The following is a 21,524-nucleotide window of genomic DNA, read 5'->3' on the forward strand; positions in this document are numbered from 1 at the left end:
CCGTTAGATTTACTAGGGATCAAAGAGAGAAGTCTAACTAGTTAAGAGATGCACTCTTCTATGCACACTCATAGAGAAATGGTTCTTGACCGTTGGATTTGCATGAGTTCAGAGAAAAGAGTTTAGCTAGTTAAGAAATGTGTTCTCTTCTGCAGCACACAATGTTTAAAATTGGAAGTAAGTGTTTCTTTGGATTATTTTGTCAAAAAAATGTTATTGACTATTTTCAGTGGATTTTTTTATCTATTAAACACAAATTCAAAAAATTACTTAAAAATATAAAGTTGAATACCATTCAAATATATGACTTGATGGTAGAGTAACATAATTTTAAATACATTATAAGTATTATTCGAGTCTAAATTAAATACAAGTATTTTTTAGTCCAAAAACTTTTACATGAAAAAACCATAATTTAATTAGCATTACAGAGTTCAATGTATGGTTATGTTAAATAATTTTAGAGAAGTGGAGGGTTTTAGTATCCATGATGATATTTTACGGTTTCAACTTTCAAATCTAATTGTCTTTCTCTAAAAAAAATACTAGTTGTTTCTTATAAAAAAAAAAAAAAAACAAAAGGAGTTATATAAACTTGTTCCGACTTTTAAACATCGTGTCTAGAAAATAAAGAGTAAATTATAGTTTTAGTCTTTAAAATATAAAATATTGATACTTTATTTTTTAAAACAAAAAAAAATCTAAAAAAGTATTTGAAAGGGTAATCTATCATTTAAAAAAATGTTCGGCTTAAGTAATATCATCGATAATTAGGAATTAATATATTTTTAATTTAAAAAACTAGTGATATGATAGAGTTATTTTTTTGGGATGAAATCTGATAGAGTTATGTGCACTTTTATTAATTTGAAAATGGTGGGGGTTTTGCCTAAAATAAAAAATGGCACACGATGGATTTGGTGAGAGTGGAAACGTAACCTAAGAAGTAACGCCGGTCGCCTTCAGCGTGGCAACAACAATTTTGTCCCAATATTAAATAGCTACAGCGTAAGCGTGGCAGCACTGACCAAAAACAAAACTAAACTAAACTCACAGCAGAACATAAAGTGTGTTTCATTTGTTTCTCCGAACTAGCAGGGAAACTAAGTGAATTCACAAAACGCAACAATGTCGATCGCTTTTTCCTTCTTCACTCCACTCTCTTCCTCTTCCAAATCCATTCCCTCATTTTCCCTCTCTACCCCTACCCCCCCTCTCCGTTTCCGCCTCACTCCCCTCCGCCGCCCCACTGATCGCTTTTACCCTCTCCGCTCCTCCACCGGAGTCCCTGACGGCGGATCCTTCGGAGGCCACGGCGGTCACGGACACGGAGGACATGGTGGTCACGGTGGTGGCGGCGGTCATGACAACGAGGACAATGGGAGAAAGAACGAGGCTTTATTGGTGGTGGCGGAGGCGGGGAGGTCGTTGGAGAGCGTGCCGGCGGACCTGGCGGCGGCGATAAAAGCCGGGAAGATTCCGGCGTCGGTGGTCACTCGCTTTCTCGAACTGGAGAAGTCTCCGTTCTTCCGGTGGCTGCTTCAGTTCGCTGGGTTCAGAGAGCGTCTCCTCGCGGATGATCTCTTCCTCGCAAAGGTTGCTATGGAATGCGGCGTTGGCGTTTTCACCAAGGTTTCTCTTCTCTCTCTTCATTCACACTTTATAATATTCTTTTTTGTTATATTGTTATTTGTACCAAGTATTCTAATCATGACTTTGCTGATGATTAATCTCCGATCACGTTTTTTTTTTCATTTAGAAGATGCCTAAAACTCAGACCAGCCACTTGCTGGTTCACACTAATATCATTTGCCATCTGAATACAATGTCTCGTTCTCTTTTGTGTTTAGACTGCTGCTGAGTACGAAAAAAGAAAAGAAAACTTTTTCAACGAGATCGAAATTGTCTTCGCGGATGTGGTACTAATTTTCTTTCTCAATAGTTTGTTTGTGTGTTGTCTTGGAGGTAATGGACTAACATTCCTTTTTACACATACTGTTTTGTTTACTTAGGCGATGGCCATAATTGCAGATTTCATGTTGGTTTATCTTCCTGCGCCTACCGTAGCTCTTAGACCGCCACTCGCACTCACTGCAGGGCCTGTTGCTAAGTTTTTCCATGGCTGCCCCGATAATGCTTTTCAGGTTTTTATATATTATTCATCCCATAGATTTTTATTACTTTCATATTTGTTGTAACTAAATGTTGGTATTTAGTTATTGCATTCTTAATTTCCTTCGACAGGTTGCTCTCTCCGGAGCATCATATTCCTTGATACAGAGGGTTGGTGCAATTGTGGTATGTACTACAATTTGGTAACTTGCGTCTTATTTATCTTGCAATTTGAATCCAATTTTGTGGCTGTAGTTTCCTGTGACTAATTGTTGTATATAATGTGGTTACCTTCCGCAGCGTAATGGGGCTAAGCTTTTTGCAGTTGGAACTGCTTCATCACTGGTTAGTTCTCGTCTTGGATTTTTTTTCCTGGTTTAAGAATTTTTTGTTTTCAAGTTTTGATATCACTTGATTTTATCTTCCCCATAACTTATGATTAATCATTACAATAGTTAAGGAGACTCATGATTTGGCAATTGAGTTGACTGATCACCGATGCAGTCTTCTTCTCTTTTACCTTCCAACAAATCTTGAGAGTTGGACAAAGACTTTTATTTAGTCTTCACGTTTACCTTCAAATAATGGGCATGATCTTAGTCAGAGCTACACTGCAGGCAATGGTTCTCATAGGCAAAGAGTTATGTTTAATGTTTCTCATAGGCAATGGTTCTTTTTTTTTTTTGCTTTCGCAAGGAGTGTCCCCCATTGAGCATAGGGCTTAATCTCCTCCAGGGTACAGGAGGCAAAGGGTAGACCCCTTCCCGAACTTCTTGCTTAATGGAAGAGGGCCCTTACCACTCATGATAACATGGGTGCTATTTGAATTTACTTTTTACTATTTCTTTTGTATAATTCAAGTTTTATGCACCTGGGTGTCTATGATGCATTGCTAGTGTTAATACTGATCCTTGTGCTTGTTTTGAACTTATTTTTCATTCCTTTGGTGTACAGGATGGGACTGATTTGACATAATACATTCCACTATTATAATCAACTGCTTTTATACATGTTCTTCAAATGAGTTTGAAACTGTTAATCAACTAGTTCTTAAGAATGAGATTGTGAATGGCCTAATTTTTTTTTGAAGGATTTACATCATATATCACAACCTTTTCTTTTAATAAATAATCCTGCCAATTGTTCTTTCCCTTCACTGTTTTACATGTGACTGGAATTAAATGACTTCAGACACTGACATATACTGCATTTTGTATTCCTTCAGGTTGGGACAGCTATGACAAATGCCTTCATTAATGCAAAGAAGGCAGTTAACAAGACTTCTGAAGGGGAAATTGAGAATGTTCCCGTATTGTCTACCAGTGCTGCCTATGGTGTCTATATGGCAGTTTCTAGCAACCTCAGGTAAAAGGGATAATGTAACTAGTGATGGATCATTTGACGATTATAATATAGAATCTACAAATGATTTGGCTTTTGCTTCTAACTCCCTCATGCCTTTATGCATCTGGGTCTTCCACTAATTAAATGTTATACATTTTATGGTTATTCTAACATTTAGCGAAAGCTATTTCACTACTTGTTATATAAAATAATGACTACTATAGGAACCATTGAGACACGAAATAAATATCATCAATATGATTATAATGTTAGTGCTACTCACCCATAGTTAAGTAATTTATGTCAGGTGCTTGTCATTGTTTAGAACGTTTTACTTATTGTCATCTGATTATGGACAAGCATCTCAATATATCATGATGAATTGCTTGGGGAGAAAGGACACACTTTCTTTCTCTCCATTCTCATCCTTTTTTAAAATCTTTATTATGTGATAAACAACTAAAGCTACTGGAAAAGTCAAACAGATGTTAAGAAATGTAGGTTATTGTAGATGGTATTTGCACAATTTTATGATGCTTGTTGCATAATTTTCTAAAGAAAATTCATGATTTATGAACTGTTGTTATCTTTTGCCATATGAAGTATGTTATCATTATTATTACTTTTACCGCATTGAAAAATGCTCTAGCCTGTTCATGTCTCCAGTAAGTGTATATCCATTGTTGTTTAAAACCTTTACTAAGAATCTGATTTTGCTGACAGGTATCAAGTACTTGCTGGAATTATTGAACAGAGGCTTTTGGAACCTTTGTTGCACCAGCACAAACTTATCCTTAGTGCACTTTGTTTTGCTGTGCGGACTGGCAATACATATTTGGGTTCATTATTGTAAGAAATTTCATACCTTTTCTGTTACTTCTAATGGGAGCTTTACTTGTTGCCAGTGGTTCATTTTCTGTATTTTTTCCTTGGCAGGTGGGTGGATTATGCTCGTTTTGTAGGGGTTCAATAGGCCCAGGACCAAGATTACCACATGACTTATATCTTTCTTTATTGACAACATTTTTCTCAACATGTTTATTTGCTTCAGTACTGGATCTTTACAAAACTATTTATTTTCTGCAGAGGTTTGGTTGTAGGACTACCTCAATAGGTTTTCGTTCTCAATTTTTATGTGCTCATGGCTGAGCACTCTGTATTCTTGTTTTTCTCACAAGTTTCCTCATTCAATTATGCAATGAGGATGTGGAAATTTATTTTTTGATATCAGGACATAATTTGTCCCTCGATGAAAGGTGAAAAGCTTGTGATTAAACAAGTATTATGTTAGTAACACAAGAAATCCTCTGCCATTGAACAAGTATTTTACAAATTTAGCCTACGTATATTGACTTATTCCCTGTAAATTTGGTAGAATTATGATAGTCTTGATTATCAATATGCCTGCCAGAGGAGACTTTTTCAATCGATGAATTCAGACTGGGACATGGGTGCATTTGTTTTCTTTTGAGTAATTTGTTCTGGCTGGTTTGTGTCAGTTAATTAGGTAGATTTGGATCATTTCAAGACAAACCCATGCTATATTAAAAATTAAAATATATTTTATGAAGACTAAAATCAAAATTTTAAATTTATAGAATTAAATTCGAACTTCAATTTTTTTAGAAAAAAAATAGGGAAGAAAAAGTATCACTTGATGACACATGGCAATCATGTATGTTATGTGAATGTCATGTGATAGCCAATTCACTCAAAATTATCATGTTAAATAGACAAATGTTAGTAATTAGTATGTTATGTAATGCTGATGTGAAATTTCATTAACACCAAGTTAACAAGGTTAGATGTTTGCATAAAAAAAAAACGTCTTATATCTTGAGGGGACAAAAATAGGAAGAAATTTTTAAGTATTAAAACAATTTTGAAAATTTCAAAAGATGAAAAAACATAATTTACCCTTAATAATAATAATAATAATATATTGGCAAGGAGAGCATAGTAATGCTCTCTTTTACATGCATACAAGATTAAAGGTTTAATTATATTTTTTTTATTTTAGTCTCAATCATTTTAACTTGAATTTAGTTTTTCAAGTTTTAAAATGCTACAATAAAAATACTTTTATTTATTACAAAATCTTTGATTTTTTTTTCTTCTATTCAGATCCTCTTTGATATAAATTATAATAATAGTTATTTTGAACTAGATAGTTTTAGGAGTCATCATTTAATAAGAGCATTTTTAGGTATTTTTCTTAAATGGGGCCATTTCTAGCAGTTTAATTGTGTATCTTTTTAAATATATCATTTTTATCTTTATTTCTAAATTTTAATATTTTTAAAATAATCAAATAGTTAAAAATGTATCACATTACAAATTAATTGTAAGTTTAAAACATATTTTACATATTAAAAATATTCATGTACTGTGAATTTTAATTTATAAAAAAATTATCCTGTGTATTGCACAGGTTAAAATAATAGTTTGAGATAGAAAATGATTTAGAGATTCATAACTATTTTTTTAGGGTAAATAAATTCATAGCCTGAAATTTGATGTTTTTTTTATATAAAAAAATTGTTATGTAAGGGGTAGGTTAAGGTTTCAAAGATAAAAAAATGAATTTTAATCTCAATAAGTCTCTTGTATAATTGTTTTTGCAAATATTCCCTTCCTTTCTAATTATAATACTTTCTTAAAAAAAAATTGTTTGTCCCTTTTTATAAAATTATTTTCTAATATCTAGATGTATTAAAAAAAACTATATATCCTTACTTAGGTAATTTCTCTCCAAATATTAATAAAAAAATAAATAAGTATATAGAGAAAATAAAAAGGTAATTTTAAAATAATAGTATAAATAATAAATAAATATAATGTAATAACTATTTTTTTCTTAAAAAATATGAATTAATTGAAATAGTTTTATAATTAGGGATTAACCTAGAGCAAGATAGAAACCTGGAGTAAAATAAGATATTAATCAACCACATGGATTGACTAAGCAAGAAACTGTATGCAATTAACGTAGCAATGAAGGGGTCTTTGTAATAATAATAATAATAATAATAATAATAATAATAATAATAATAATAATAATAATAATAATAATAATGATAAGTGAGTCTTAATTTGAAGAATGGCAGATTCGCAGTATACCTCAGATGAGGAACATTCTCATTCAATGGATGTAACAATAACACTTGGCCATATTTTTTACAAAGGCGCTGTTGAAAGTTTTCATGTATGTCTGGAATATATCCCCCCCAAAAAAATGTATCTCTGGAATATACATTGCCTAAAATGTCTGCAATTTTTGTTTTAATTAATATATTTTTAATAAGTACATCTAAGACAAAAAAAAAAGTAAAATAAATTAAACTTTTCAATAAATTAAAATTAACTTTATCTAATTCAACTTTTGTAGAAATTCAAAATTCAACTTTATCTTGACAATTGACATGATTGAATATTTACTTTCAATATTTGTTATCTTAAAAGATGAAAAAAAAAATCAAAATGTGATTATAGAACTTTTTAAAACATCGTTATACCTATTAAAATACTAAACAATAAAGTGTTTAAAATTATTGGTTTATCACACTAAAACTCGAGGAAAAGTAAAAACCATCATTGGGAAATACATTCATAAATTATTCATACTATTAAAAGGTATCCATATTTATCTTTCTCAAGAGGAGAGTATACATTTTAAAATAAGAGAGAAATAGGGTGTAGAGGAGTATAGTTTACTGTAAATTATAACTACATGTAACTATTGGTAAAGAACTAAAATTACACTAAATTTTAAGTTGCTACTAGATAAATGACTACATGTAACACTCTGCTATTTATCTTGATAAATGACTGACTAGTCAGTTTGTTTCCAACTATAGTTGCTCTACATACAGGCTTACTAAGAAGGAAGTCATGTTTCCCGGGGGCCATCAAATGATTGTGTCTTTCTCAAATTCCAATGTAGGCCCTCATGAATACTGCGCAAGAAGTCATTAGTAGAATCATCCAAACAAGCCGTAGGAACAGGCCATGGAGCCATGCTGCACACTAGTGCATCTCCAGGTGCTAACTGCTTCCTGTCCTTGCCATCAAATGATGCCCATGCAGGGCTTCTGCTGTTGAATGGTACTTGCACCCTCAAAGTCACATGCTCTGGAAATATCAATGGCCTAAAAGATAGCGAATGTGGGCAAATTGGAGTGAATAAAATACCTGGAACCTGCAGCAGATTGAAGATTTAGTTTCAGACAGAAATTAAATCAATTAATAGCTTTCTATGACACTTGAACAAAATATAGCAGACTTCAGTTAAAGAATAAGAATAAGAAACTATTAATCAAAATACCTGTGGATGGACCATTGATCCTCCAGCTGCTAAAGAATATGCTGTACTGCCAGATGTAGTAGATAAGATTAATCCATCCCCTTGCACACACGTGACAAAGGAATTGTCACAGTAACATTCTAAATTGGTGAGGAAAGAAGATATTCCACGGTCAATTGTAACCTCATTTAGAACAAGGATAGGTTCTTCAGTTTCATATTCATTTTTAGCTGCATCTCGTATAACATGACATTGCAAACGATGCCGTAATGTGATACTAATGGGTCCCTTTAAAATTGATTCAAGGCATTCTTTGTATTGTTCCCTATCTGAAGGATGGTTAAGTTCAGCTTCCAAGTAGAAATGGAAACAGATATTATAATAAAAAAGATAATATGCATGAACACATGTTGGAGGATACAGAAAGGGGTCATAAAGCCAAGAGACCCTAAAGAAAAGGGGACAATAGGAGGCACTGGTCCTTTGAACATTGAAGCTGCCTTCACATTTAGTACATGATAATTACTAATCAATGTCAGAAAGCAAACCAATATACAATATATAATAGGATAGGTAAAGTAAAACAAGTATTATAATAGATCTAATTACTAAACTCTTTAAGCGCATAATTCATTGCCAGGGATTTATAGGACTGGAGATAGCCCATCCTAAGTCTAACAGTCATCATATTCTTGGAAATTCAAGTTCCAGAAAGAAAAAAATGGTGAAAATCCAAGATCAGTAATGCTAATTAGATGAAATTTAAACTCTTAAGATGAAAAACTTTTTTTTAGTGATTCATTAGCTTGAATAAGTAGAGTTATAAGTACAATTTGATACTTTATGTATATGCATGATTCAGACTTACCTTAACATGATATCTCTCCCTCAAAACTATCACAATGCTTAGAATCATTAACAATAAAGTATCTAGCAATATATACTAGTAATAATACAAAAAAAAAAAAATCTGCAATTCAACTTCAGGCATCAGTGGTATGGATAAATTACTGGAAAACTGAGAGTTTCTTGTGGTGTGCCAATTTCTCTCTTATTCCCAATACTTGTTGGTTAAATTTTATAAAAATAATTTTATGGCTTCAAACCATATTTTATGTGACAAAGTTGACAGGTTTCACTTTGAAAATGAACCTTTACTAGATTTGGATCAGAAATAGTTTCTTCAAATACTAAAATCAAGGAAATACCCAGTTCCATTGTATAATAGCAAGCTAGACTGCTTTCTTATGTAGAAAATTAATTTAAATTGATTTCACATACCCATAGGACAGTGCCATCTCCACCAAGAGTTACCACGAGGTCAACTTTAGTGTGTAGCCTCAAAACTTCCTTATCTACAAACAGAAGTTGTTCATGAATTGTTATAATTTTAGGAAAAATAAAAGTATGCAACCAATAAAACCAAATAGTTGATTGAAAAGATAATACAAGATATTGCGTCAAGTGATATTCACCATCTTAACTCAAACAAGGAGGCTGTAATACAATAAATAGAACACAATTTTTTTAATCTAAATCATAGTATTTGCTTTAAGAAAAGGATTGATTAGGGCCCATCATTTCTGAGCTGAACTCTAATAATCTTTGGCATTATGTTCTGCCAAAATTATGCCGACAATAAAAATGCATCATTTTAAGTAATACAGTAATTTTTGGTGCACGCCAATGGTACATAATGCTGCTGATTAAAAAAAAAAGGTAATTAATGCAATATTTGAATGCTGGCTTACTGAAATAGCAAGTAAACATTTGATACTAAAAGAAGGTGTGGCGTAAAATAACTTGACTACTAGGTTTCATTTAGGCTCACAATAACCTTCAGGAAAATGGTTCATATATATATATATATATATATATATGTTGTTGCAATAGAATGAATTATAACCATATAATTTAACTAATCAAAGACACTCACAAGTTTTGGAAAGCAGCAAGGTAAAGTAAACAAAAGAATAATAGAGAAAAGACTAAGGCAAGAGACATAAATAATAGAGAATTAATTTGGTTTTAGACTTGTGTGGTCAACCATAAAGGCTATGTATCTAGTTCTAGTGTGGGCTTTGATGAAAATAAAAGGAAACAAAAATACCTGCTCATGGTCTAAATGATTTAGAAAAAGCATGTGATAGGGTTCGATGAGAAACTGTGTCTTGTGGAAGGGTTTAGAAAAGGACTTCATATCAGAATATAAAAAGGATATGATGGATTAAATGACTAGGTTTGGACCAAAGGTTGCATACTGGGAACAACCAAAAGCTATTGCTTTAATGCATGCTTTTTACAAATGAGAAAATCCAAGTTAATGAGTTGATAGAAGAAGTAAATACATAATTTGGCCCTCCGATTTCCTTATCTTCACACAAGTTTTCCATACATAAGGTAGCATATATAAGCAAGTTGCACTCTCAGAAGCAATGAATCCACAAAAATAAAAAGCATTAGAAAAATCCCTACCAATGCCTCCCAATATAACCTTCGTGTACATGCTGTGCAATTTTGTGAATCAATTTATGAATTTAATTGCTTACCATCATTCCAAGTTTCTACAAAGTTAAAGTATGATGATTCTGTCAAAAGCTCAACCCTGACATGTGGTTCCACATAGATGTGTAGATTCTTTTGCTGCCTTAACCATCTGAAAATGAAAAAAAAAAAAAGAAGAAGCAAGCAGCACCATTTAAACAAAGGTTTGGCATGAGTTGAAAAGGTAAAATCAAAATGAAAATTTCTGTGCTATATAGCCTGTTATTCATTTATACCAAAGACAAATACATGGAAGGATAAAAAGGGAGAGGATAAATGTAAATAGTACATAATGAAAAGTGGAGTTAAACTTAAAACTTGAAAAAAAAAACAATCTTCACTTGCCACATCAAACCCATAAAAAAGAATTGCAAAGTCAGGTTAACTTTAATTTTTTCAAGAATCTAGTGAGAGGTGAGAGGATTAAATCTTGACCATCCATTATGATTGAATGGTTAAGACTAGTTCCTCTCACACTCTCATTTGCATGTGTAAGAGCAAAAAGCTCCTGTATTAAGCCGAGACCTCTAAGTTTTCCCAACAACTGCTACAAAAGAAAGAATGGAAGACACCATGAGGTAGCATGTTTCCATAAAAATATAAAATGAGTTTTGACTTTTGAGCTCTATGATTAAAATTATATTCTTTAGCAACACATTCCATACTTTTGTGAAGAGTTTATAACTCAAATCAGTACCAAATTAAAGAAAACCCGACTTTGGGAAATCTAAAAGTGAAAACAAACAATAGATTAGAATTCATACGTAATCATTTCAGCACACAGAATTTGAACTGAAACTGAATTTGGTTTGGTCAATATAAGCACTGTCTGTGGGCATGACTCCCACTTCAAAGAGATCTGAAATAAATATAACTTCTAAATTAGACAATATACAAGTATAGCTATCAGAAATTTATTACTCACGTAAGGACAAACTTTAAAGAAAAAGATACACAAGCTTATCGATCATAAGAGTAATAAAACCAAATTTAGTAAAATCAAATCGCTCACAACAACAGAAGGGACACCTGCTTACTACTGCGCTCTGCAGTGGTTATATTTCCTCTTTCAAAAGAGACAATGTCGTGTTTGTACTGATCACTTTGATCACCTTTGCTGAACCATGAAAGTTTAAATGAAGCCTGTCTCGAGAATAAAGAAATTAATTAAAATCAATTCTTTTAAGTAGGAGTAAATCAGAGTATATACATTGCAATTTTAGCAATAGACAAGAGGAATATGTCTTTAAAGTAAAAATGGTAGAAGATGTCTTACCACAGGTTTCTAAGTTCAAATAAATGGAATCAATAATACAAGATGATGGAAAAATTAATGAGGATGTCATGCACAAGATTCAAGCAGGATGGATAAAATAGAGGCATCAAGGTTATTTGTAATCACAAAGTCCCTACCAAACTCAGGCAAGTTTTATTGTACTACTATATGTTTGGCTATACTATATGGTAGTGAATGTTGAGCTTTAAAGGGACATGAGAAAAAGGTGGGTGTAGCATAAATGAGAATGTTAAGATGGATGTGTGGCCACACCAAAAACAATTGAATACAGAATGGTTATAACGAGAAAAGATTGGTGTAACACTGATTGAGGAAAAGATGAAAATCGATTGAGGTGGTTTGGACACGTATAAAGAAGGGCATGAGAGGCATCAGGGAGAAGGTAGAGGACATGGTTTTTAGTCCTATAAAAAGGAGGAAAGAGCAACCAAGAAGGATTTTGGAGGAAGTTGTCTATATCTCATGGTAAATAATATTCCTGAAGCTTTGGTTTTTTACAAAGCCAAATGATGTTGTGGATCCATGTACCCTACCTCACCTAATGGGATAAGGCATTATTGTTGTTGGATTTGTTTAGTTAAGGTTGAATTTGTAATTTTAACGTTATTAACATATGCAACAAAAATAGCAAATTCATCAAAACATATGGTGATAATACTTGCACAATGTCATAGGAAAAGATGTACAAAATATTCAATAGTAATTTTCATAATTTTGTATCAGTAATAACATTACTAGTCAGTAATTTTCCCAGTTGTCATTTGAATGTAATGGCATAAGGCTCAACAGTTTTTCTGTTCTGAAGAGTCATAATCTATTCAGCCTTATGGATGTTTAAACATGAGAAACATCAACAAAATGGCTACACAAACAAATTTACACAGAGACACAAACATTTCAAAGTATCAAATATAAATAGGAACCCAACTGTGACCAAAGCATAATAGCCCAATTTGCTTCAAGCAGGGATTTATAAAATACCTTTTTGACCATCTTGGAATCAGAACCACGTGTTCCATCCCTAAGAACTTCATGGGAGCAAATACCATTCCTTGAACAACATTTTTCAGACTGTCCATTAGCTTCATTACATAAAGTAGGTTGTTTAGCAGGGTTATTTGTCCTCACATCATCAAGATCAGCCTGATGCTCTATACATGATTTCTCTGTAATAAAAGCAAGCAGCGAATAGAAATTATAAGGTTGAGATATAGACAGAACATAACATAGCAGTTGAGATGGAAAGCATGCAATCAGCAAGAGTGTGATACAGGCCATGTGGTAACACAAATCTGGAAGTCACAGAAAATTAGAAAATTCAAGCATTCAATTTATGCTTCAATCGCCATATCTGTGAGAATTTTTCAATATAACCAGTGGACCTTCCTAGATATTAGAAGTTTAGAAGGTACATATTACATCCAAAATATTTAATGGTTTACTTTATCTTCAGGGCAGGATTGAGACCATCAAAATAATTAGGGGTATGCTGTTTTCAATAATGGAAATTCTGAAATACAATATCATGTCAAGTGAGCATGAATACATCGTGAATTAAAGGAAAAACCAAGACGCTAAGAAAATGTGATGAACAAAACCACTCCTTATTGAAGGGAAGTGAAAGACTTCAATCATCAGATATAAGAACAAAAAATGAAGCCAAAAAAAGTACTCTCATTTGAGAGAGTAAGAGTAGACTTCAAACCAAACACATCACAACTATAAGAACGTGAGTTCCAATCACTAACAAAAAAATTGCATTGCAACAAATACTTAAGACAACAATTTTGGGTGAGAGGGTACAAACCAAGGAAATAAAAAGTAACAAACAATCAGACATTGTATATAACTGAAATATAAGAACATAAGCAATAAAAAGAAATCAATTGTTCATCAATCTACAAGTATGCAGAGAGCATGACAGTAAAGTCAAAAACAGATGAAAAAGCTTTTCCTTAGGCAATATCAACTGTTATAGAATAAAAAATATAAATAAGGATCTTCATGTTGTAGTTATTCAATTATTAGAACCTGCATGTTCAAACTTCAGATTCCGATCCCTCTCCAACTCATATTTACGTTTCCATTCAGCAGCCTCAGCTTGAGCAGAAGCTTTCCCTTCAGCAACTAGCCTGAGAGCCTTCGCAACAGCTAGAAGGAGTTCAAGATAAAATAAGGACAAAGATCATAGTATCAAGCTTGTTGATACTTGATATTAATAATTTGAACAAAATATGATCATACTTCTTAAAGCTTCAGAGAACTCAATAAGATGGTCATCCGACCCCTGGACTGGAGATTGAAGAAGCTCTTGCACCACCTTCTCAGGGAAGAGAGAAAAGGAACTGACAAAACCATTCTCACCCTGTGAACATGGCATACTTGTATTTCCCTGTTGCGTAACGGAAGACAGACAACAAGAGATATGTGAAACTCTGCCCTGTGAAGCAGTGGATATATTTGGACTTTGGTTGTCCTTTGTTTTAAAAGCATGATTGCATGAACATATGAATGACTGGTAGATATTCATTTTAGCAGATAAACCCTCTATGGCTCTATCTCTATGTCAAAGAGATATGAAGGTAGAACAAACTGACATGAAGTATAGTATTAGTGGTTTACAACTAATCCCACCTAACAATCCAGAAATTAGGGAAGAATCAAGGTCAATTTTAACTATAAGTCATTTTTCTCTTCAGATTGAATTTTGCTAGCATGAATAAGTGTGGTCAATTGCAACAGTTAAGTAAACGGTTTCCCAGACTCCCAAATTCCAGGAGCACAAGTCCAAACCTCAAAATGGGACATGAAGTAACCATCCCAATTAAAGAAAAACCCTAGCAATAAAAAAACACATGAACCCAAATAACAATTAAGATCAAATTCACGTCAAAATTAAGAAGGACATGATCAAAATATGGAAGATGGGAATATAATTACTGAGGAATTGAGCTTGTTAGGAGCCATAAAAGATAGTGAAGAAGAGGAAGATGAAGAATGAATTGGGATCCCTTTGATGTAGAGCCTTCTCTTCACTGGTTCTGCTCCTATACAATACAACACAATGTGTTTGAAGAATTTTGACCATCTTATATAGATACAGGTAACGTAAGGCACATGCTGTTAGATTAAAAGATTTCGTTTGAAGTATTGTGTAATTTCGAATTTGAACAATCCAGAAACAGTGAACGCAAGACTAATTCATTAGTAATTCCTGTCGACAGAGTATTGGTAGTACCCACACCAGATAAATGACTAATGAGTGTATCCATGATATAATTTTTTTAATAGATTAAACATTATTTAGTTAAGTAATACAATCTGTTACTTGTGTCTATTCAAGTTAGCTTGTTTTTCAATTTAATTTCTTAAGTTAACTTAATAGTATAATCAATCCATTTAATTTTTAATGTTGTGAAAAAATGGATTGATTCGTCTATCGTCACCTTTTGATTTAGTCTTCTTCACCTACAAAAAATAATGATTTAATCATTATCACTATAGTATATATGATATTTGAGACTAAAGTTGTAACCAAAAAATATTAGAGACTAAATTAAAGTGAATCTATATTCTTAATATTAAGAATTGAATTGATGAATAAGGTCGATTTTAAGGACTTCGAAGCATGATTATTAAAAGTAAATATTAAATTTTATTTTTTTACAGTATAAAAAATTAAAATTAACTGAATATTAAATTTAAATACCAAAGTAATGTTTTATTGGTATCATATGATTTCAGTTTCAGTAGGAAAAAAATGGTACTATATGAGTATACTTTCTTACCTCTGGCATATAGCTGTATAGCGGTCAACGCAGTTTGGTTTTAATGAGGTTTTCCCAAACAAATTAGTCAAACTGACTTAAATTTTTGTTGTTGCGTGGGATTCTTGAATTTCTTTCATTTAATTGGCTTCAAAATTCAAACTAACATGGTCAAGAATGATGCTTGGACTTTTAGCTGTAACTGTGGCAGCTACTCTGATGTATGTATTATCAATTGGAGTCTTGAATTGTGTGCATCTTGCCCTCAATTTAAATATTTCTGCTATTAATCATCTTTTGCTTATCAAGAATTACAAAGGTTTGGGTCGGGGTTATTAAGTTAAGTCATAAAATTATTTTTTTCAAAACTTGTTTAAAAAATTTAACAAAAATTATTTTTCCTTAAGATTCTTAATGTTTAGTGTAAAACTATACCCATGCATCGGGTCTGCCTGTTTTTTTATGCTTTAGATTGTTTTATATATATATATATATAAATTAGTAAAAATTAAAATATTAATTTATTAAATTATAAATATTTATAAAATTATTTGTTGTAATAGTTAAAAAATATAAAATGATTAAAAATAATAAAATTATAATTTATTTAAAAAGGATAAATATCAAATTTGAAAATATATTAAGGTAAAAGGAAAGAAAATATAAAAAACTATAAACTAGATATTAACGTTTTTGAGTAGCATTTTAAAAAATATTATAAATTATTGAAAAATTATTAAAAAAATCTTAATAATCAAATAAATTTTTCAACTAAAAAAAATTAAAAACTAACTTAAATATGATATAAATTAATTTAATAAAGATATGTGAACGATAAAAATGTTTTTATTTTATTTTGACAACAAAATTTAAAAAAAACTAAAATTTATTTTAATCTTATTATAATATATATATATATATATATATATATATAATTACTTAACATAAAAATTATAAATAATAATTATAAATAAGCATAATAATAAAGAGGAACGAGGACAGGTATGTCATTTCTGATCGCTCTTCTCAACATTGTGACATCAGTGTTTATGGGATAACATGTTTCCATCCCCATAGAGTAAAAATAATTATTATTTTATAACAATATATTTATATATATATATATATATATATACATATAATTTTAAATTTAAAACTAATTTTAAACATAACTAAATTAAATAAGTCAAAATTATAATGCATAAACTCAACCTGTTATGGTAAAAAAGATATCAAATCTTAACATGTACCCCATCAAAGTGAACATTCCCCGTCAAAGATTACACAGATTCGGATGAGTACTCACATATACAGAAATTTCTGCCGCTGCTAATTGTGAAGTCATTTAAAAAATATTTCACTTTGATAAATGATTTTTTTATGAATTTATATATCAATTTTAACATTTCACAACAACAACACACAGAAGAAAACCATACTCTGGCATGGGATGCTACGCACAGTATACATTTGTAAAAAAAAAAAAAAAACACTTTTAATTTAAAAAGAAATGCACAAAAAAAGATACACAGTCAACTTATATTAGGCCCAAACATTTATCTTTTATTTGGTAGGAAGAAATATGAAAGAGTAAAAAAAATAATACGAGGTTTACTTGAGTAACACACATTTTATATTTTATTTTAATTTAAATATCTTCTTTTTTTTTTATCTTTATTATCTCTATCAATCAAACAGAGCATCAAACAAAATCCTAAATATATTGCTTTCGGTCAAGTTTTTTAGTATATTAAATTGCGTAAAACTGATCAACACTCCTACAAGTTTAAATTCAGTAGTTTTTTTTTTTTTTTTTTAAATTCAGTTTAAACATTCTCTATATCAATTAGTTGAAGTTATGTATTAACATCTATTAACTGTTTTTTTTATACATAACATATATAACTGTTTAATGAATAAGAAGTATAATTTCATTGTGAATAAAGCTTTTGAATTAAAATATTATGTATAAAAAGGCAAATACGTTATTATTCCACTAATCATCTTAGTATCCATAAAAAATCAATGGAAAATAAATATATTTGATATTTTTCTTCATTTGATAAATTAGAAGTTAATAAAAATGCTGTAAAAATTAAAATTATTCATGAAAAAAATACTAAGAATTTTCTATTCAAATATGTACATAGAGTATTGGATTTTTTTTTGGGTACATGAAATATTGGAATTTGATTCAAATTAATTAAAACCTAAAGTCATTGTTTAAACTTAAAAACATATAAAAATCGTAACAATTAAACTCAAACACAAAATAACATATTCATTTAAAATGATTTATTTATAATAAAAAAATATACCGGTACAAATTTATGATAAAAATAAAAAATAGAGTATTAATAATGATTATTAAAGTATCGAGTTAACTCATCTAACTAAAATAAGTTTACTTATATCATGTGAATGACTTTGATGTAAATTCTCTTTTTAATAGACTTTGATAAATTTTAAGTAAATTTGATAGACTTTTGAGTTTATCGTTGAGTCAACGAATAAGTAAGTTAAAAAATTAGATCAAAACGTAAGTCATTATTTTTTATTTGATTAATATTAAACATATCTTAATTTAGTGTGTTGTTCATGAATAGAAAAATTTTCATTTTTAATAATATCAAATTTTTAATTTTTAAAAATATCAAACCTATATGTGAATATTTTATCACTATAATAACATTTACAAATTATTATCTAATAATAACGTATTACTAGACTTATTATTTAAATATTGTGAAATTCATAATTTATTATTTAATTTTTATTTTATTATATTATTAAAATGTTTAATAAATATGTTATTTATAAATATTTTATTATTTTTATTTTTATATAAAGGAAATTCTTACACGTTTATAAGTTGAATTCATGAAATAAATTTATAAAAAATTTACGAATTTAAGTAAATTCTTAAATTTAAGAATCTTATTAATAAGAAGTAATCACTTCCAGTGATTGGCATAAAATAAAGTAAAAGTTTGACATTTAGTTTTGGTTAATGGGGACCGCACCCCACTGCATTAGTGCATGTCACTCAGTCGGTCTGGTCAAAGTCAAACAACCGTTCGTGAATCTACGCTGCATTAATGGGTAACTGTTGTCAGATAATTTGTTCTAAAGTTAAACTCAAGATAAATTAAGTTTTGTGTAAAATCATTTTAAGAATATCATTCATGAAAATCTTGTATCATGAATGAAAAATTATTCCCTGAAATAAATATTAAATAACTATAAGAATATCATTTTCTTTTTAAGGTAAGAATATCATTCTTAAACATCATTCATGGGAATTTGGTAATTGCTATCATGATTGGAAAACTATTTCAGCAAAAAAAAAAATGATTGGAAAATTAATCCCCAAATAAACATAAAATAATCTTAACAATATGAGAATCTAGCTCCATGAATGAAAACATATTCTTCAAAACAACCGCAGTTTAATTTGTAAATTTATAAATGAATAATGCATGCAGATATAAACAAGTATTTTTTAAGGCATTTTAATTAATTTTTATCTTTTTTTATTAATTGAAAAGTTATTTTATTTGTTTAGTAAATAAGTTTTTTTCCATTTTTTTCGGCTTTTGAAATTTTACTAAAAATAATATTTTTTAAAATACTAGTAACTTTTAATTTTTTATATTTTTTCCTGTTTTTATCCTTAATATATTTATTCATTTTATTGTTTTTATGATATTATTATTTTTTTGTCATTTTATATTTTTTAACTATTTCAACAACTAATTTTATCAAACACTTATAATTTAATAAGTTAACTTTTCAACTTTTAACTTTCAGATATTAACTAATTTTTTCGATTTCCAACTCACTTTTTAACTAGTTTTTGATAAACATGACCTAAACAAGGAAGCCATATTTCGACTAGTTTATAGTCTTCTTTATTAGTTGAAAAGTTTATTTAACTATTTGATAAATAATTTTTTTAATAGTTTTTAATGTTTTTTAAAATACTAGCTTTTAGTTTTTTATATTTTCTTTCACTTTTATTATTGATATATTTATTCATTTTTCTTATTATCTTTTTAAAATAAATTATGATTTTTTTTGTCATTTTACACTTTCTAACTACTTCAACAATTAGTTTTATTCAACACTTTTAATTTAACAAGCTAATTTTTTAGTTCCTAGCGACCAACTTGCAACTATCCAATTAACTTTTCATTTTCTTACTAGTTTTTTAGTTTCGAGTTAGCTTTCTAGCAACCAATAATTTTTTTAAAATTTCAGCTAATTTCTAGCAACATAATATTCAATAAGACATTTCAGCTTGGTTTTATTTTTTTTACTAGTTCAAAAATTAATTTAATTGTTCGGTAAATACATTTTTAGTAGTTTTTAGAATTTTATTTTAAAAATGTTACTTGAAATTTATGTTTTTTAAAACGTTATCTTTTAATTTTTTATATTTTCTTCTATTGTTATCCTTATTATATTTATCAAAATTTATATTCACCTTTTTAAAATAAATTGTGATTTTCAGTCATTTTATACTTTTCAATTACTTTAAAAATTAATTTTATTAAATACTTATAATTTAATAAGTTAATTTTTTAATTTTTAATTAATTTTTCAATTAAATTTATCTCATATAATTTAATAAGATATTTTTTTAATATATATTTTCCATCAATAAGGGCTATAACCCCACGAAAGAACCTTTATTAGAATCCAGAAGGGAAAGAGATAGAGACCATATTAGCCATTAGAGAGTTAATCAGGAAGCTGGGTAATACTGAAACAATCCTGCTCTCTCTATCAATGAGGGCTATATTTTTTTTAATATTATAATCTTATCACAGATTTTAATATATAGTCGATTCACTGACATGTACCCAGGTGATTAATTTACGCTTATAAATAGGTATGAGTAAAGTATATATATATATATATACTGCAACAAAATTTTACACCATCATTAGATTATAAATTAAAATACCAAAAAATGATAGTTTCATTTTGTTTCTTACTTACCAAACCAAACCAGTAAGTACCTTTGAAAAAGAAAAAAAGGTGGCCGGTACGCGGAAACGCAATCCACCGTCAACAAAAGCAAGTAAGTACTTACCAACTACCCGCGCACGCAGCAACCAAACCTTATCGAACGAGTCTTTCCACTAGGAATCAATTAAAGTGTTTTGTTTAATTTTTTTGGTAGTTGGTTTTATATAAATAAAGTAGAAAAAAATTCTTCCATTAATTCTTTAAATTCCAACTACTAGACTACAATAATACTTACCGTCCTTGATAAACATTTATCATTTATTTTTTATGAGGATAACTTAGTATTAATAATATGGTTAAAAAGAAAGATGAAATTAGTGGAGAAAAATTTTCCACGTACCAGTGCCACAAATACGTATGCATCAGGAAAATTAAGCCTTCAAAATCCCACATTAGATATAAGAAAGAAATAAGCGTTTTCTTTTACAACTTCTCTCTACCTTTCCATCATAAAATTCTTCGTGCCAAACCAAAATATAAGGTTGCTTGACAATGAGTAGAAGATAATGGCCTAATGGGTGAGCAATAACAAGGATGATTGATTGATTATTTAGCACACTTAACATGTGGATTTTTCATGAATAATTATAAATTATTCTACTTTGTATGTCAAGCATTGAATTGTCTTTTTTTAGACATTAGATATTTTATTTTTATAAAGTAATAGAAGAATTTGAAAATAGGAAAAACTAATAATTTTAATAATAATAATACATTTTTAAAAAGTTTAAATTAGTTTTTGATCATCAAATTTATTTTTAAAATGAATTTGAAATGACGACATTTCTTTCTTTCTTTTTAACCACCGAACCAATTTAACTCTTATTAAATTAAGAGTAAAATTAGCCTTAAAAGTGACTAAATTAAACTTATTTTTTTTAAAAAAATAAAAAATTTAATTGAACACAGTAAAAAACATAGTTAAACCATTTTTAAAAATCACGTGACCTAATTAAATCTTTAAATAATAAGAGACCTAAATTAGACAACAACAAAATAATTAAAACTTTTAAAATTTAGGAAAATCCGGGGCCTTAGATTATTTGAGGCATAAGCTTTGCTGTCGTCACGGGCCCGAGTCTTCAAGTCTATTGGGTTGACATCATGACCCATTTAAACTTTT

General features: G+C 29.6%; 2 protein-coding genes across 2 annotated transcripts; one reads left to right on the plus strand and one right to left on the minus strand.

Annotated features, from left to right (window-relative positions):
• The first annotated feature begins 966 nt into the window (after positions 1 to 966).
• On the plus strand, positions 967 to 4,812 carry LOC114374322 (protein RETICULATA-RELATED 4, chloroplastic-like). Its single transcript, XM_028331956.1, has 8 exons — positions 967 to 1,632; positions 1,851 to 1,919; positions 2,013 to 2,144; positions 2,245 to 2,298; positions 2,413 to 2,457; positions 3,338 to 3,477; positions 4,180 to 4,305; positions 4,393 to 4,812. The coding sequence occupies exons 1-8, from the start codon at positions 1,129 to 1,131 to the stop codon at positions 4,427 to 4,429; spliced, it is 1,107 nt and encodes a 368-aa protein (XP_028187757.1). The 5' UTR covers positions 967 to 1,128; the 3' UTR covers positions 4,430 to 4,812.
• Positions 4,813 to 7,062: 2,250 nt separating this feature from the next.
• LOC114376779 (NAD(H) kinase 1-like) lies at positions 7,063 to 14,801 on the minus strand. The gene is made up of 11 exons (XM_028335046.1): positions 14,541 to 14,801; positions 13,845 to 13,992; positions 13,632 to 13,751; positions 12,582 to 12,766; positions 11,333 to 11,446; positions 11,068 to 11,162; positions 10,309 to 10,415; positions 9,041 to 9,114; positions 8,181 to 8,259; positions 7,781 to 8,088; positions 7,063 to 7,654 (listed from the first exon to the last, which is right to left on the minus strand). Exons 1-11 carry the CDS (start codon positions 14,565 to 14,567, stop codon positions 7,346 to 7,348), a joined length of 1,566 nt encoding a protein of 521 aa, XP_028190847.1. The 5' UTR covers positions 14,568 to 14,801; the 3' UTR covers positions 7,063 to 7,345.
• Between the last annotated feature and the right edge of the window lie 6,723 nt (positions 14,802 to 21,524).

This window comes from Glycine soja, chromosome 11, assembly GCF_004193775.1.
Source record: "Glycine soja cultivar W05 chromosome 11, ASM419377v2, whole genome shotgun sequence".
NCBI lineage: Eukaryota > Viridiplantae > Streptophyta > Magnoliopsida > Fabales > Fabaceae > Glycine > Glycine soja.